Raw genomic sequence first — 17,673 nt, 5'->3', positions numbered from 1 at the left:
ATCGGTCGAGCCCCGGGTTTTAAGACATGGAAGAAGATGAGCCGCTGGGGCAACCCCTAACGGGAGCAGCCGAAAGAAGAAGATGTTGTGTAAAATGGATAACGCGAAGGCAGAAAAGCATATGCAGGCAGTAAGACAATAAGATGATGTAAAATAAAAAATAAATAAATTAGAGTTGCAGAAGAATGGCCTAATATACATCGTGCAAATCAGAACTGTGCAGAAATACACATTATGCTGCACTGTATTAATAAAACAAAACAGATGAACGGTGCAGAAGCTCAGATGATGTACGTTTCTGAGATTTCTGGGGACTTAACCAGATTGTTTGAAGTGGATCTGTCAAATAGATCCACTATAAAGCACATTTCATTATTTGGCGGCAGCTAGTGAAGCTTCAGCAGACAAACAACACTGCTATTCAAAATATGCCACCAGCCAGCAGGACACACGCACCAGAAAACAAGCAAGCAAAAAAACTTCAATAGAGTGTCTTAATTAACATAAATTATAAAAGACGCATTGCACGTGGTTTTAAACTAAACATCATAAAATGGTATTGTTGTAAATCAAGTTTATAGACGCAGCGGCGGAGATCATTCTGGGGTGTCAAATCCCTCCGACGCTTACAATAGCACAATGTAAAATAAGGTGACTTAACTGAGCCTGGCATTCTGAAACCCACACAGTCCAAGTCGGGGTCGTGGGTCAATCCCGATAAGTGAAAATAACGGGCAGATATCCAATTGACCTAAAATTTGAATCTTTACGATGTGGCAGGGAAACCGGAATACCGGGAGAAAGTGTAAGCTGCATACAATCAGACAATGGTCGGGCGTGGGATTTAAATCTAGCATGTTGTACCTGTGAGGCAGTAGCGCTAACCACTTAAATGTATTTATCTGACCGACGCCTTTATCCAAGGGTATATAAAATCTGAGATACAGTCGGTTACATTTCGGTCTTTTTTTCGAAGTGGAGCAGAGGCAGGTGAAGGGACTTGTTCATGCTGGTCACTGTATCAGTAGTCCAAAGCCTTAACCACTACATCGGAGCCTTTAGTAGTTCCGATTTAACTCATTTCGCAGCGAAACGCGATAATAAAGTACACTCTGTGCTGTAGATGATGCTAGTCCTTTGGCAGTGAATCATCGTACGCATGGCTATTAGGGACACCTCACAAATGGCTCGCGCCCTCAGCCCGTACACCATCGCATGTGTCCTCTGGGTGTCCGCAGTTAGCCGCACGTGCCTGTACTTACACACGGGCGGCTGCGCACGCGCGTGACAGTTTCCCGTGCAAGTGCGCCCAGTGTACAGCTATGCGGTCTATCTGGCACATCGCACGCGTGTAGTGATGTCACGGGGGGCTCGCCTCTCGGGAGGTAGGTTGTGTTTGTCTCCCCAGACTCATTGTCATGCTAAGTAACCCAAGAGTTCGCGCTGAGCCGCTTCAAGTGCGTTTTGTTTGCTCAGCCCAGTCGGCGCTGTAATGAGATACGACAGAAAGCAGGAGGTGGATCCCCCTCTCGGAAAGTGCTTCGCCTCTGCCCACCGACCTCACATCCCCAGAAAGGTGAGGCTGGTCGGACGCCAAGTGGATTAAGCACTAAAGCGGCGATTTAAGCGTGAGGAGCAGGAGCCGAGCAGGAGGAGGTGCTGAGCGCTGGCCCCGGCTGCCCAGTTCGGAACTAGCACTTGGCGGCTTTTGTAGGATCTTCGGGCTGATCACCTGGGAAAGGAGAAACGTCAGGATCTGCCGCATAAATTGGGATGTGAGGAGAGTCCAGGGGAGAGTCCAGGGGATCGCAGTCACTAACTGATGAAGGACGGTGCAGATATGCCGACATCACCGGCCTCTTTCAGCCTTCCACTTGGTCTCTTGCGAGGATGCTGACTGTGGTCCGTCTGCCGTGATCACGGCTGACAGCGGCGACAAGCGTGGAGAAGCCGCCCAGAGGATGACACGAGAGTGCCCGTGGAAAGGCGCCCTTCTCGCCGTCTGCGCTCTCGCCCTGCTGCGTCCTGTGGCGCCCTTCCTAACAGGTAAGGGGGTTGTCGCCGACTGGGATGTGCAGTGTCATGACATTACGGGCTCCTGCGCCCAATTCATCTGTTTACATGTCAACAAGTAGTTAGAAAGGAAAATGAGCTGACGCCGTAATTACAGGGTGCCGGCAGGTGCCGGGCTCGGCGCATAAATCAGCAGCACCTGGCGGCGCGCAAAGCGTCCCGGACACCTGAAGGGGAGCGAGGATTGAGTTTCCCAAAGAGAGCGCGCGGCGACTGTACGAGGGGCAGTCGGGGGGGGGGATATTTGGTGGAAGGTCTGTCACAACGATGCTTGCTGCACATCGTCTTGCCTTTTAACTCTTCTTCTCATATTTAGTAGTACTAGGGTGCTGTACCGTGTTAGCCATTATGAATGTAGAGAAAAGCCAAGCAAAATGACACCTTTTATTGGCTAACTAGAAAGATTACAATATGCAAGCTTTCGAGGCAACTCAGGCCCCTTCTTCAGGCAAGATGTAATCTTGTAATCTTTCTAGTTAGCCAATAAAAGGTCTCATATTTAGGAGGTTAGGTCCATCTGGACGATGCGAGATAGTTCGGCCCCCGTGCTTTTCTTCAGAGGAACCTGCAAGATTACACGCCAGACGAAAACGTCTCGCCTTAGCGAGTGGAGTAAAATGATGTCAGGGAATCTCCGAGTACAGAAAAACGAACACAAAGGAGCCGCATGGAAATATGAACTGTGATATTAAAAATTAGCGTGAGATGGTTCAACGAGAATCATTTAACTGGGTACAGCCGCCAGAAGAAAACACTTTGGCCAAACAATGGCAATCACAAACAACAACAACAACAACATTTATTTATATAGCACATTTTCATACAAAAAGTAGCTCAAAGTGCTTTACATAATGAAGAAAAGAAGAATAAAAGACAAATAAGAAATTAAAATAAGACAACCTTAGTTAACATAAAAAGGAGTAAGGTCCGATGGCCAGGGTGGACAGAAAAAACAAAAAAAAACTCCAGAAGGCTGGAGAAAAAAATAAAATCTGTAGGCGTTCCAGGCCACGAGACCGTGTGAAACGGTGTGAGGAGCGCTATATACATAGCGCACTTATATTGGACAGAGCAAGTGCGCTTCGCTCATTTAACAACAATTACTCTAAAACACATTACAACCTATTTTGAGACATTAACGGGCATTTCATGTACTGTACTACAATTTGTATTATGGCCTCTGATGGAGACAATGCAATTAAACGTGGGCTAAGCCACTGCATATTACAGGCTGACAGGGCGTTTAGACACGTTGTCCCCAAAAGGAGTCTCATGAGCGGCACGCGTCTCCCAGAGGTGTTCTCCAATGTAAAAGAGTCGGTCCGATACGAGCAGAATTTCTGTGTGCCAGTTCACACAGTCTGTGACAAAATATAAAAGAGCTACCAATAAGACTTACAAAATAGTCTGCCACTAAACGTCTACTAAGTTGCGGCACTTTCATTGAAGAAGAACCACCCTGTTCAAACAAAAAAAACAAAAAACAAACAGGCGCTATATAGGCCTATATTAAAGGCTTTGGACTTCAAACCCAGAGGGCGTGGGTTCAAATTCCGCTACTGACACTGTGCGATCTCGAACAAGTCATCCTTTCTGCCTGTACTCCAACTGGAAAAAGGAATGTAACCAACCAATTGTACGTTGCCTTGGATAAAGGGTTCAGCCAAGTAATAATAATATAGGACTGCATTTTGGCCGGTGCATCATCGAATTTGTTTTGGCAGGGCAGCGGAATCGCGAGTGGCGTTTTCTCGCGTCCGAAACTAAATCGTTCTTATTTAGGATAACCTAAAATGCATGACTTCGACATTTCTAATATTTGTACATTTTAATGCATAAATTCGTAAAATAATCGTGAATATTATTTTTTTTTTAAATGCAGTGTGACATGTTAAATCACGTCTGCAAGTCTAATGAAGCCACGATCGCTGTCATGGACAATCCAAGTTTGTCTGCGGATAGAACAATACACAATAGCTTCTGTCTGTCTCCGCATGCTTTTTGATAAACACGCCTGCCGGCGACATTGAGTTGTACGTAGCGTCAGATCTGCGCTTTTATTCTTCCTTCCACATTTCCCCCCACCGAGACGTCTTGTTCTGCAGTTTCTCGAGTTAATTCTTCGAGTCTCCTGGCCTCAGGTGATCCCTTAAACTTGACTTCACACCTGCGGCACGCTCTGTTGCTGCTGCTGCTGCTTTTCGGTCACCTTTCATGGCTGAAGTCTCAACTTATGTGGGACTCGATCTATTTGAGGCAATTAATTGAAATTCCAAAAACGAAATGTAAAACTTGTGTTATAAACAGGGTTCGCGCCGTGTGGAGATTATACAGTTACACATTTGCGCTTCCTTTCTACTGAACTTCTTAAGCGGTATGTCGTATTTAGCTGTTCGGTTTTTCTAGTAACTTTACCTTTTAGATGTATTTTGACATTGATTGATCCGTGGCGCACACGTTGAACTTTTCTTAAATGAAGTGTGGTTGATTTGGCATCTCAAGTGGTTAGACAGGGTGGAGCTACAGAAAGTAAACGATCAGAAGTTTATGTGCGACTCGCGGCTTTTTTAACCTGGAAAATGTCCGTCAATACGTAGGTTACTGGTTACCAAACTGGTAGTGCTACTTTCATCGTAATCTATACGAAATTGACAAGACTTCGGTATGGACCCTATTTATTTATTTAACGTACTGTGAATGATGTTGGAGATTTTGCGAGGCAGTGGCCGGTCATGCGCCGTACCGTTTCAGAGACTGGACTTGTCTCCGTCTCCGCCTGTGACTTGCTGTGTGGCCCTGGTCAAGTCACCTCACCTGCGTCACATTTGTAATTGTACAGCACGCCGATCGCGTTAGCAAATGCACAACACTAACAATCCGAGGTCAGTGCACAATGTGTCCGTGTCGAGTAACGCCCTGTAAGTCCACTGTCCTTCAGCGGGGCCTCCCTCGACTGTGCTTCACGTTAACCCACTAAGTTCAAAGCAAACACGATTCATTCCATCTACACCATGAACCCTAGACCGTGGTATTCGTATCGATTTGTGTCCAGTAGGCCGAATCGCTGTGTGTCACGCACTTTATTTATTACTCACTCCCGCAGATTCTACACTGTAACCTGGGCCTGATCGGAGTTCGGTTCACTCTTTTGTACACACCCACGCTCATCCCACTTTTAGATTAGTGAATTCAAATCCAGTGTGCTCTAAGTAAAGACCTTTACACACGGGGAGAACATGCAAACACCGCACAAAAACTGAGCCAGCCTGAAAAGCAACCCCTGGAGCTGCGAATGAGAGAGAGAGTGAGAGAGTAATTTTCGTGACTTCCTGTAATGATTTGTAGGAAAACGATCCTTAAATCAATGAAAAGGTCACGAACTGCAGCGTGCCGCGAGCACCACACGCACTCGACTGGACGAGCTTTAACAATCAGTTAGTTTTTACTTTTAAAACGAGTCCACCGACTGGACAGGACTGAGATTGGACGGCTGGAAAGATGAACTGGGACCCCGTCACCCATCATCATCTCGATGTTTTCTTTCCGTTTATTTCATTTTCATTTGTCACGCCTGCCCATGGCTGTCCTCATAAAACCACATGATGAGTGAAGGGACATCTGAGAAGGACAAAAAAAAAAAGGACATTGCAGCCTTTATGTTTTCCAACCCTGAACTGAGTGAATACGGAGAGTCACAATGTAGTGGCTGTGCAGGTGTGGGGGTCCTGGTCGCTTCCAGTGTGTAGAGATGTGTGTGTGACCCGCCAGCACTAATTTGTATGCTAGCATTATGTAAGTGGTTAGCATAGTGTTGGTACTGCCATCTCTTTGCTTCAGTGATCTGCATTCAGTTTCTAGTCTGTTTTTGTCTACTATAGACATACTGCTCTGTCCTTATGGGTTTCTTGACCTGTCCTGTTTCAATGCAAAAAACAAGCCGTCCAGTTAATGTAAATTTGGACATTATGAGACAGACTGGCATCCCAGCCAGTGTTTGTTCCCACTGGCCTCAGATCCCCACAATCCTGAAACTGAACAGAGTTTTAAAAGCTCTGAAATTTGGCAGTTTCAGTCATTCTGTAAATGATCAGTGAGTTGTAATACACTGCTAAAAATGACGCCTTAGCCGAACTGCACACCTGCATTCAGTAAAGCCATCAAGGAATGACCACTTGTGCAATTTTTTTTTTACTGGAAACAATGCAGAACTAGACTAAGCCTGGATCCCGATTCGTTTGCATTGCATTTTGACATTTCTCAGCATGGCGGATTCCTGCTCTGCATGTGAAACCCCTGTCGGCCATGCCGATGTCAAGTCTGTACCCAAACTTCCACTTGCCTGCAGGTTTTTTCTAAAAATGTGCTTTAATTATTCAGAGTTCTTTTGTTTTGTGCAATACTCCACATTTATTAAAGGCATCAAGTGTAAAGTAGTGTAAAAACAAAACCAAGAAAACAGTACTGCAGTGGGTTGGCACCCTGCCCGGGGTTTGTTCCCTGCCTTGCGCCCTGTGTTGGCTGGGATTGGCTCCAGCAGACCCCCGTGACCCTGTAGTTAGGATATAGCGGGTTGGATAATGGATGGAAGAAAACAGTAACGTCAAAAAGAACACCATCAGCGCTGCTGTCATTTTCTGCTCAGCAGGCAGTGTGGTTTAAAGGAAAAGAAGCTGAACTGTCAGGCCCAGGGTGGCGACCTGTTCAGTGCCAACTCAGGCGCCCTGTGTAGCCCCATGTGTGGCCCGGAGTAGGCTGCCTAGCCTGCGTCTGCTCCAGCTGTGAATAAACACGAATGAACACAGTTGTAATGTGCAGAGGTAGAAACCTGCTTTAGAAAATAAAAGTGTTTAGTATGTGGTGCTCATGAGTGGTCCCAAAAGGAAAAGACCACCCAAGGACACTAAAAACAGCAATAATTTTATCCAAGGTAAAGTGTATAGCCGAGCAGGGTGAACACAAAGTACAAATTAAGAGTAAGGAAGACAGTAGAAGCCCGCTGGTCACTGGGCCTGCCAAGAACCCCTCGGATTGTTGTCTGCTCAGTTGGGTGTCTGATCCACAAACCACAATACTGCCCCAATACTCTGGATTCACGCCTGGTTACACTCCTCCTCCTCCTCCTCCTCCAGCCCTTGGCCACTATCTCCTCTCACTTGTTGAGCCCTTGCCAAATGTCTGGTGGGCAGAAGGGACTTTTGCATGAATTAGCCCTTCTGGGTCCAACATTTTTGATGCTCCAGGATTTGACACCACAGATATAAACCGAGGGGTCCATGTACAGTATATTGTATGGGGTAGCCTATAGCGCCCTTTGTCAGCTCGGTGTACTGCCAACATGCGAATGGGAGTTCCTCATTATTTTAGTTTGACTAGTTGAGGGTTCTGACTGACCGTGCTTCTATCTGGTAATATGGGGTGTTGGCCATAAGTGGTGGCATTATTTGGGTAACTTTGACAGCAAATGTAAATATCAGGACGGTTATGTTTAATGTGATCAGTGTATAGGTAAGTGACACCTTCTTTGAACTTATTACTGTTTAGGGGAAAACACCAGAGAGCAAGCTCTCAGCTTTGTTTTAGTTCCTGTTGCTAACCTCCTTGGTGTTAATCCCGAGACTTGGGCTTGCAATTCTGTCATTACAGTCAAGGCCGAGCCAGACCAGGGGTAACATTTAATGATCCGCTTTACAGTGTAAAGCCTGAATAACCCTCGGGACTGTATTCTGTTGCCATCTAGTGGATGAAACAACATTATGCTGCAAAATGTTATGAATATTATTATGCATTTTGCCACTCTGTGGTAACTCATTAATATTCATGAGTGGGGCAGAGCCTTCAACCAAAACTCATTGGAGTGTAAATGAGAAGCTGTAAAGTAAGTTTTAGGAAAAAATGAAACTGAGCCATTAAGCTGAATCAAGTAATAGTGTTGACAGGGTGACTTGGCACCCAAACCGCCCTGGTATGCCTGCTGAATTTGGTCCTGTGAAGCTTCACCATAGTGCAAGAAGATTTGTGTCTTAAAGGGTGTAATGATTGCGATGAAGTAGGAGGACAAGAAAGACGTTAGCCCCGTAAATGATGTCTCAATGCATCAACTGTTGATGTTTGTCTCAGGGGAAATGTGGAAGTCACTAAGCCTCGAAAGGCGGTAGCCTGCCATAACATAAGGGGCACCGTCATTCTACTCTGTCATGTGCAAGCCACAGACAAAAATATGATAAGAAAAGCGCGCAAATAAACCCACTTCTGTTACTCTGATTGCAACGTCGGGCTGTGCGTTGGTGACTTTTAGAAAATAAACCACATGAAGGACATGAGCTACTGTACTGTAAATGTGCATTAGGACAGCAGTAGACACTAGGCGTGCCTTTCCTATCGTAATTGTGTTGATGTTTTGGTATTTCCATGTTTCTGTTACATATATAACATTTCTTCTTGTTGAAAACAAATGAGCTTTTTTTCTCATTTTTCTGGGGGTAAAGAGGTTCATGGAGAAGTGGCACAGGAGGGGAACTGTGCAGGGGACAGAAGGCACTCTCTTTGATTTGGGTCATCCATATCTGGCAGGGTGCCGTTTTCCAGATTTGGACTCCGCCATCGTACATGAGTGAATTGCTTTACCTGCCACATGCACATGGCTTTAACAAGAATGTACCTCAAAGTGCTTTACAAGATGTGAAAGAGAAAGATAAAAATAAAAAAATAATGATGAATAAATCTAGATATTGTGAAAGATCAGTCCAGACGCTGACAGAGAGACGCAGAGCTCCCAAGTCCAAGGCACATGTTTCTTCTTCTTTGCAGCACCACACAATGCCCAAATCCCCAATCAAAGCTCAGTCCTTTCACTCTCTCTTTGTCTCTGCTCCTCTCTTCTCCTGCCGCCTTCACTCCTCCACTCGTAGGCTCCGTCCACCACCGCCTGACTCCGGCTCCTCGAAAGGCCCCTTTTATAATGCTGATCTGGTGTGGCGGAAGTGCTGCAGTCCAGGGTTCTGGGATTGACCAGGCGCCCCCTGGCGGTGGTGGCCCTAACACCAACCAGGCCAGCTGCCCTCTTGTGTCCCAGTCCTTCCACTCTCTAGGCAAGGGTCTCGGCCGTCTGCCACAATATATAATTAGCAGATTAGTAGTGTCCTTATATACAATATCATATTGTAAGTCTCTAAAGACGAGCCAGGAGGACAGAAAAAAAAAACTCCAATTAAACTGGAGACAAAAAACAACAACAAAATCTTCAAGGGTCCTAAGGCCAAAAGACCGCTCAGCCCCCCACCAAAGATGGCTGAAAGGCACTATGAAAAGCTTGACGTGGCCCATATGAGCAGTTTCGAACCACTGTTTAGCATGATAGCAATATTCAGTGTTTTCATCATAGTTGGTTCGGAGAAAGGCAAAGTGGTGGTGCAGCGGATGGTGCTGCTACCTCCCAGCTCCAGAGTCCTGGGTTCAAACCCTGACTTGGGCTCTGTCTGTATGGAATCTGCATGGGATTATTCCCTAAGTAACTTGTTTTCCCTCACAGATTCCAAAGACATGCACATGAATTTACTTGCTGCCCATCCATCCTTCTGAATTTGGTCCCTGCCTTGCACCCACTGCTGCTGGCATATGCGCTGGCCTTCATGAACCTGACCTGGCCTGTGCAGGCTTTGTGATGTACAGATGAATCACTCGGAGAGGAAGGACAGCGTGTCTTTTACACTGTCTTGCACATTTCACCCGACTTGTCCTATGATTATCTTTCATTCTTTAAATCTGACTCTGCATTTGTTAATTATGGTGCCTCTGGTGCTGCTGTGTAAGCGCAGTGCTGCCAATGTGTGCTTCATCTGTCTTCATTTACTGTGTTTACCCATCCTCCCATTTTTTGAGCCCCTTTCTTTTGCTCAAGAGCCAATCCCAAGCCTTCCAGGGAAGGCACCTAAGCTCACTCACTCATACCGTGTCAGTTTAGAAATAACCCAAGACACCCAACCTCTGGGATGTAGGAAGAAATCCAGCAAGGGCCCCAATGAGGGGAGACCATGCAACCTCCATGTGGACCACCACCAGGCCAAGAACTGAACCTAGATCACCTGAGCTGTGAGAGAGCATCACACAACACCGAGCTAAATTATTTTAAAAACCTTTAACCCTATGTATGCATTTCTGTTATGCAACTTGTGTTTAGAAGTAAAATTATTGAGATGAAAAGCAGAAAGAAGGGTGAGGCCTTTAAAGCCAGCGACTGTCCACAGTGGTCATTTAGGCTTTTGAGCACCATGTGCAATGTGCAAAGCGCTGGCAAAAGAAAGATGAACAAAACACAAGACCACCCAAATCCAAAGTGAATGACACAGAAAGAGTAAGAGCCTGAGAGTTCAGATCCAGCAGTGGTGGACAGTCAAGCAGCATCATTTATAAATGAGATCTAAATGTGAGCAGCTCCTAGGGTTCCTGGTGACACGGAGATACCTGCCAGCCTGGGGGTGAGCACCTGTGTGCTGCTTGGCAGCTGCGTCCCCATGGGGGCCGTTTCCGGGGAGCTTTTTAATCCGGTCACCTGGGAGTGGCGTGCTCAAATCCTCCTCCCTGAAGCTGCTGTCTTACATGGCAAAGGTAAGGGTAACGTAGGGCAGGCAGGCTGTGGTGTGGCTGACTGGATATCGCTGGGGGGGATTTTGATGGACCCCATTCTTATAAAGGAGACACAGTAGAAATGATGTAAAGATCACACCCTTCTTTGCAAAGTGGAAGCCTAATGGAGGGACTGAGGCAAGTCATACAGCTGAGACCTGAAGCTGACTCCTACAGCAATCGAGGATTTGCTTTGTCAGACTGCAGCAGTTGAGTGGAGACATGCGCCCAATCTCTTTACTTTGCTGTTTCTTGCAGGATCGGTGGCCAGCTGTGAAAATGAAGGCCAAGTCTTACAGATTCCAACAATCACCGACAATCCATGCATCAGCTGCATCTGCCAGGTGAGATATGCTGGGACTGACTTTCGTTGTTTCTCCAATTTGTATGAATATGTCTGGAGGGTACATTCGACTGAAAGGCTCACTGTGGGACCCTGGCTGATGCCGTGAGGGAGAGGAGTCAGCGGTACGGCTGCTTCAGCACCACTGTCACAGCTTCACATCTCCAAGACACGGGTGTTGGGTGCAACGTTCTGCTGAGAAAACACGTGTCATGTCGCTCAGGGGCTACCCTGGGTAAAAGCCGCTGCGGTTTTTATTGCTAGACAAAACTGGAGTGGCGGAGGAAGTGCAGGCAATAACTCATGGATATCTGAGGCCACACCATAACACAAATGCAGGCTTCCTTCAGAAGAAATTGCCTGCTTTTGTTTTCTTTGTCTTGTCCAAATTGTGCCCCATCCCCCCCCCCACACACACATCACTTCTCAGTCTATAACATTTTACTGCCATGTCTCTCTATCCATAAACTCCCAACACATTGTTCACTCTTTATCTCCTTTCTCATGCTGGGTTTCAGACAGGAATTTGCCTCCACTTAAGACATTTAGAAAAGGCCTGGCCATCTTAATTTGAGATGTGAGTATAAGGTCCCTTTACCAGACCCCTTTCACGTGATCTTCCCCACCATCCGCTGCTGACTTCTCATTTACATGGGTAACTCCTATACATGAAATGAATTCTATATGTGACACCAATCCAAAAGACATCAGTTTTTCTGGAAAACGATTTAGTGAGCATAAGATGGACAGCGAGAACACGGGGTTATTTTTTTAAAAGACTAGGCTGCTTAACCCACGGCCACCTCCTCCTGGCCCTACTCGGCCACGATCACTTCAACACACCTCTCACGTCTCTGTTAGCACTTAGCACAGCATTTCTCAGGCACTTCACTGAGATCGTATCTGTCCTCCAGCTGACAAAGGTGACAATGGGACTGTAGCCTCAGGGCCACTTTCATCTAATGCTCTAGTAAGAAGTGGGATCAGATTAGCACACTAGACGGCTGGCCGTTGACTCGAGAGCGGCTGGGGCGGAGCGGGTGACACTCCAGACTGGTGATTGTGTGTGTCCGGCAGTGGAGCAATGCAATGTCAAAAGCAGATAGTCACCATTTCAACGTGATGCCTTTTAGAGGGATGCCAGCATTTCTTTGTGTCTTAAAGCAGATGAATCTCGTGAAGAGAAACTGCCCACCAACTACTAATAGTAACAAACACAGAGAGACACTTAGGGGCGATGAGCTCTGCTGGAGGCTGCAGACAATCACCAGTTCACCCTGGCCGTCTTACTGAGCCACATCCATGTGGCCAGCCATTTTAAATTTAAAGTCTTCATTAGGGTAAGCCATCTTAATTCAGGGTGTTCATAAGAAGTGTAATTATGACGTACAAGAACATAAACAAGAACAGTTGCATCAAATATTTAAAATCCTGAAATGTGTGCTTAAATTTACAGTCTAAATACTTTCAATTGTAATATAAATGTATTACTTTTTACCCTCTGACAGAGGTCCGCAGACAATCAGATTCCTAGTAAAGGATGAAAAATCCAAAATGTCATTATATTTGTAATCAGTCAGTCAGTCATTGTCCAACCCGCTATATCCTAACACAGGGTCACGGGGGTCTACTGGAGCCAAGCCCAGCCAGCACAGGGCACAAGGCAGGAAACAAACCCTGGGGAGGGCGCCAGTCCACCACAGGACACACACACACACACACACTAGGGACAATTTAGGATCGCCAATGCACCTAACCTGCATGTCTTTGGACTGTGGGAGGAAACCCACGCAGGCACAGGGAGAACATGCAAACTCCACGCAGGGAGAACCCAAGAAGTGAACCCGGGTCTCCTTACTGTGAGGCAGCAGCGCTACCCACTGTGCCACCGTGCTGCCCTTATTTGCAATTACTGACCTTGAAATAATCTAAAACAATTATTATAACCACATGGTTATGTTTGAAATGTGTCATTTTTAACCTTCTGGGAGTGGCTCTTAGAGGACTAGGACCACCAGTAAAGAATCAAATCTAAAATACATGCAGTATTTGTGATCAGCATCCTCAAAATTGCATAAAGTGGCGCTCCACATGCCTGTATTACTGACGTTTTGTGAAAAGGAGCAACTTTGACTCTTTGTTACCCATTAGGGGGTCAATGGATGTGTCCTGCACAACTTTAAGTCCTTCTGATCAGACACCTATCGGTTTACTCTTTATCATAAAGGTGTAATTGCCTGAACAAAGCTGGGTCCAACAATGTCCTGCAAATGAGGGTATTTTGGGTCTAGAGGGCCAAACAATAGGGGGACATCTTACGTACTGTCTCAGAGGTGTATTACTTGTGGGAATTTTCTCATACCAGTGAGTCAGGAGGTGCAGGAAAATAAAAAGACTAAATTGACTTCAGAGTGTTTATAATTAATTCTTATTAACACTACTCATTCAAAAGTAATTAGGATATAATATTCTCAAAACTGCTTCAAGCAATCCAGGGTCCTGGGGGCCTAACCGACCAGCACAGGGTACATGGCAGGAAACAAGCAGCACAGGGTGCCTGCCCACCAAATGACTGCCAATTGAACTAACATGGCTGGTGGTCCAGGGAGGAGTTCCAAAGAAAAACATGCAGCCTCGTGTAAACACAGACGACGGGATCCCGAGGCAGTAGCACTTAGCCACTGGGCTACCAAAGAATCTGACCAGAACTCATTAAGGAAGGCATTCGATGTTCAAACAGACATTAACGTGCAGCAGCGGCCTTTCCCACTCCACACGTCCTCTGAGATCCCTCACATCTGTGGAACTGCCTCTGGTGGCCTCTCCTGGCACCGCAACAAAACTGCAGTTGTAATCCCTTGAGAAGTCGCTGGAGTGAAATAAAAGCAGCGCATCTTCTAGTTTCCAGCATGGCAGACTTTTTTATTCTCATGTATTACTTTTCATTGCAGAACAAAGAGGTGACCTGCAAGCGTGAGAAATGTCCACTCATCCCTAAAGACTGCGCTCTGGTGGTTAAACAGAGGGGTGCGTGCTGTCAAAAGTGCAAAGGTGAGAGTCACTGAAACAGGACATGTGCTAAAGAAAAAGGCACGCGTTCTCTGTGGGCGCATACTGTATCTTTGGGGTAGTCAAAGAGGGCTGGGCACTCAGGATATGGCTTTCAGATGAGGCCTTTCAATTACATTAGGTCATGTTGGTGTGTGGCAAGTGCCCCTGCTTGAACCCCTAACATTGCAGGTTTAAAGGGCCTTCGCTACCTCAACTCGTATTCTTTTATAGCTCTGCAAATTGTGCTCACTGTTCTAGTAAATCAGTCTGGCATAGTGACCACACAGAAGGAGTTTGCGTAAAATAAGGAGAACCTCTTTAATGACCGTGCTGCGTGGTGGCATGGTGGTTAGCACTTTTGCCTGATGTGGGTTTTTCTTCTGGTCAGTCGCTGTCTGAGTAGAATTTGCAGAATTGCCAAATGTCCATGTGGGTTTTTCACTGGTTTGTCTAGTTTCCTCCCGCATCCCAAGAATGAGCAGTTGAGATTAAATGGTGTTAGTGAGTAAGATTGTGCCCTTGGGTGGCTAGTGCATTTTCCAGCCATGTACCTGATGGGATGGTCTATAATGGGTGGAGTGGTGGTTCTGAGGCTCGGGATTTGCGCTGGCAATCGGAAGGTTGCTGGTTTGAATCCCATAAACGCCAAAGTGACTCTGCTCCGTTGGGCCCTTGAGCAAGGCCCTTAACCTGCAATTCTTCCATCTTGGGTATGAAGTTAATCTGCATCCAGACCCTCCAACCTGTTGGGAAAAACCTGGGGGTTGGTGGCAGAATTGGCATTCCAGCCACCATAAAAAAACCTCACACTGGTTCCACTCCATCTGAACTTGTGTGGTGCTGAGGTGTCACACGTCCCATGGCTGCACTCGGGTCCTAATCTGGGGCCCTGAGTTGGTTTGTCGTGTGGTGGATGCAGCAATGCGCGGTATCAGTGCGTACTCCTATAATGGAAATAGCTGGACTAAAAATATGAATTGGTGAAAGACTGATGACTGATTTTGAAGGGTTGAGGATTTAAATTCCTTATTTATCTGACATTATTACAATTAATGAGTAACCTAAAACTATCAAGAAAATCATTGTTTATTTTCTGTGCGTATGCTGGCATCAACCTTTTTTTTTTCACGTTTTGAGTTAAGTGCTTCCTGTGCCAGTTCAATGGAGGTCATCAGTCAGTGGGTTTCCTTATCTTTAAATGTTTACAACATTACATCAGTGGTGATGAGCAAAGGGAAGCATTCCCCTGCCTTAAAGGCTTAACATTAATGGGTTCAATGTACGATGTAGTAATCTACTGCCAGTGTGCGAGCCCACGCTGGTGATGGTGAACGGTTAGCCGTTTGTGTCACACACTCTGCCACCAACACATTAAGCTGAGTTCAGCCGTTGAAGTAGTGGGGTCAATGCTCTACTGTAGTTACTTCACTACACAACACCAATAATCTAGTTCATCATGGTGACCTCAGGCCCTCTTGGCTTCCACCTCTTTTCACCCATAGTCAGTGTGACTCCTAAATAGTGTCAGAAGAAACTGAAAAGCAGTTACATGTGTGTTTCACCACAGGAGCTTGGGGGCACAGTGACTTAACATCTTTACTTCTTGTCCAGGGTGTCAGATCGGCGGGAGTCGTTACAACAGCTCCAGCAGGTGGCAACAACCCTCCCAGCCCTGCAGCCAGCGAGTGTGCCAGGTAAGCAAACCGCCTTCCAGGGCAAACTGCTTCCTTAGACAACAGTGCCTGATTTGATTGCAGAAGGACTTAATGGTATTACTGTTGAAAATCAGAATCTGAGATAGTGCCAGGGCTGGTGAAAGAGATGGCAGATATTTTAGACCTCAAGAACCATTTTCTGTAAAGATGTGAAAGACCTCAGAATGATGTGGGCACACTTGCAGTCCCACCAGCAGTGGCATTGTGACACTTGTATTTCTAATCGTGGGGTCCAGAGAGTGGATGTGGTCTGCCGTCAGTTGTTTTTACAGGGAAGAGAAACGTTTATTTGTGACCGCTATATCAATATGATTTGGCATTCTGTCATGTGTACAGCATCTCACTCTTATATATGATGAAATACCACCGTACCATCAGCATCTACTGTAACAGTTACACCTTTACAGGTGTTTACACATTCTATTACAATATTTTGTAACATTTTAGTTTTCATTTTGACTTGCCTGATGTTACGAGGCTGTAATGCAGAATGTGGAAGAGAGCATCTGAATAGCCGCACAGGTGAACGTGTGCTTGTGGTCTGCAGCAAGCCGTCTTCTTTGATTCTACGCACCCTCGCTGGTGTCCTCAGTGGTCTCACTGGCGACATAATGAGACTGCGACTTCATGCTTCACAGTTTGGCTGCCTTCCAACCCTCTTTACACCACTGAGCAGATGCAGCATTCTATCGAGAGGGTCGTGAATGAAATTCCCCTCGTCTTCTGTCAGCATCACGACACTTCTGGGCCGCACAGCATGGCTCTGGCAGCCAACATACCCCTTCTGGACCTAAACTGACCACATAAACTTGTTTTGAGCTCTCTGATCAGGCGTGCCAGATGTGCCTGTGAGCCCACATTGTAAGGCGGATGCTTCTTGTGGAAAACAGTGCATCCGAGTGGAAGCGGGAAACCGCCATGGTGGCACTTCAGGCTGTCACGTGCTATGGGAATGACCACGTGTGACGTCACACCTTCTCATTTATTGTATTTGGATGGATTTTCAGTTGGTGGTTTGGGAGAAGCCTGGACGCACGGTTGATTTTCATCTCGGGCCACACAAAATACGAGGAAAGGGGTAGGTGCTTTTTTCATTAAAGTAAAAATCAAACTAAATACATAAAATGTGTGTCATATTGCTCCTAATAAAATGCAACTGCCATTTCTGGCCGGGTTGGTTATCTTTTATTTTATATTGCTGTCCATGTGGTGTCCTGGTTTCCTCCTCCAATTCAAAGACATGCAGTTTAGTTGGATTGGCATTGCATCTGCGACGACTAAATTTAGGGGGTGGGCAGCACATGGCACAAAGAAGCGCTGGATTTTTTTTGCAGAATTCTTCTCTCCACACCTTTGTGCTTACCCTTCATGATGGCACCATTGTCACATGATTGCCTTCTGCAGTCATCAAAAGGAATATTTAGTTCCTCTGTGCAGAACAAAAGAAGTCAAAATCTCTCCTGTCATCTCTGTTACTGGGAGAAAGTGCCCTTTAATCCTGGGTACTTCCTCCAGTGTGATCATTCTTAAAATTAGTGAGGTTTCTGCTCATGGCTAACATCAGGTATACAGTCCAAAGTAATGGAGTAAAGTCTGGACTGCTTGATGTCACTCACTATCTACTCAATTACCATCTCAGTTACAGAATTAAGAAGCTCATTTTGTTTTGCTAAGGTAGGTTGTGTGGGTGCCAGTGCCACTCTCAACATGTCTGACACGCTGTTTCAAAACAGGTTTAAATTTGGCAAGAGGTTCAGCTTCATTCAAAAAATGGCAATTGTTGGTGTGGTGTACAGTGTATGTGAACCTCCTCAAAGCAAGATTTGTGTGTGCTACGGGCCGAAGTATCACCTCTGAACAAGTGAGACG

General features: G+C 46.0%; 1 protein-coding gene across 2 annotated transcripts in view; it reads left to right on the top strand.

Annotated features, from left to right (window-relative positions):
* The first annotated feature begins 1,297 nt into the window (after positions 1-1,297).
* bmper (BMP binding endothelial regulator) overlaps positions 1,298-17,673 on the top strand; it is a 49,854-nt gene continuing 33,478 nt past the window's right edge. The window contains exons 1-4 of one of the 2 annotated variants that reach the window (XM_028817505.2): positions 1,298-2,046; positions 10,954-11,039; positions 13,990-14,089; positions 15,701-15,783. In XM_028817505.2, coding sequence (XP_028673338.1) covers positions 1,962-2,046; positions 10,954-11,039; positions 13,990-14,089; positions 15,701-15,783 — 354 coding nt within the window. In that variant the 5' untranslated portion in view covers positions 1,298-1,961. The remainder of the gene's footprint in view (positions 2,047-10,953; positions 11,040-13,989; positions 14,090-15,700; positions 15,784-17,673) is intronic. The other variant, XM_028817506.2, reaches the window with a different exon arrangement.

Source organism: Erpetoichthys calabaricus, chromosome 13 (assembly GCF_900747795.2).
Source record: "Erpetoichthys calabaricus chromosome 13, fErpCal1.3, whole genome shotgun sequence".
Taxonomy (NCBI): domain Eukaryota; kingdom Metazoa; phylum Chordata; class Cladistia; order Polypteriformes; family Polypteridae; genus Erpetoichthys; species Erpetoichthys calabaricus.
This window is presented reverse-complemented; position numbering and strand designations above follow the sequence as displayed.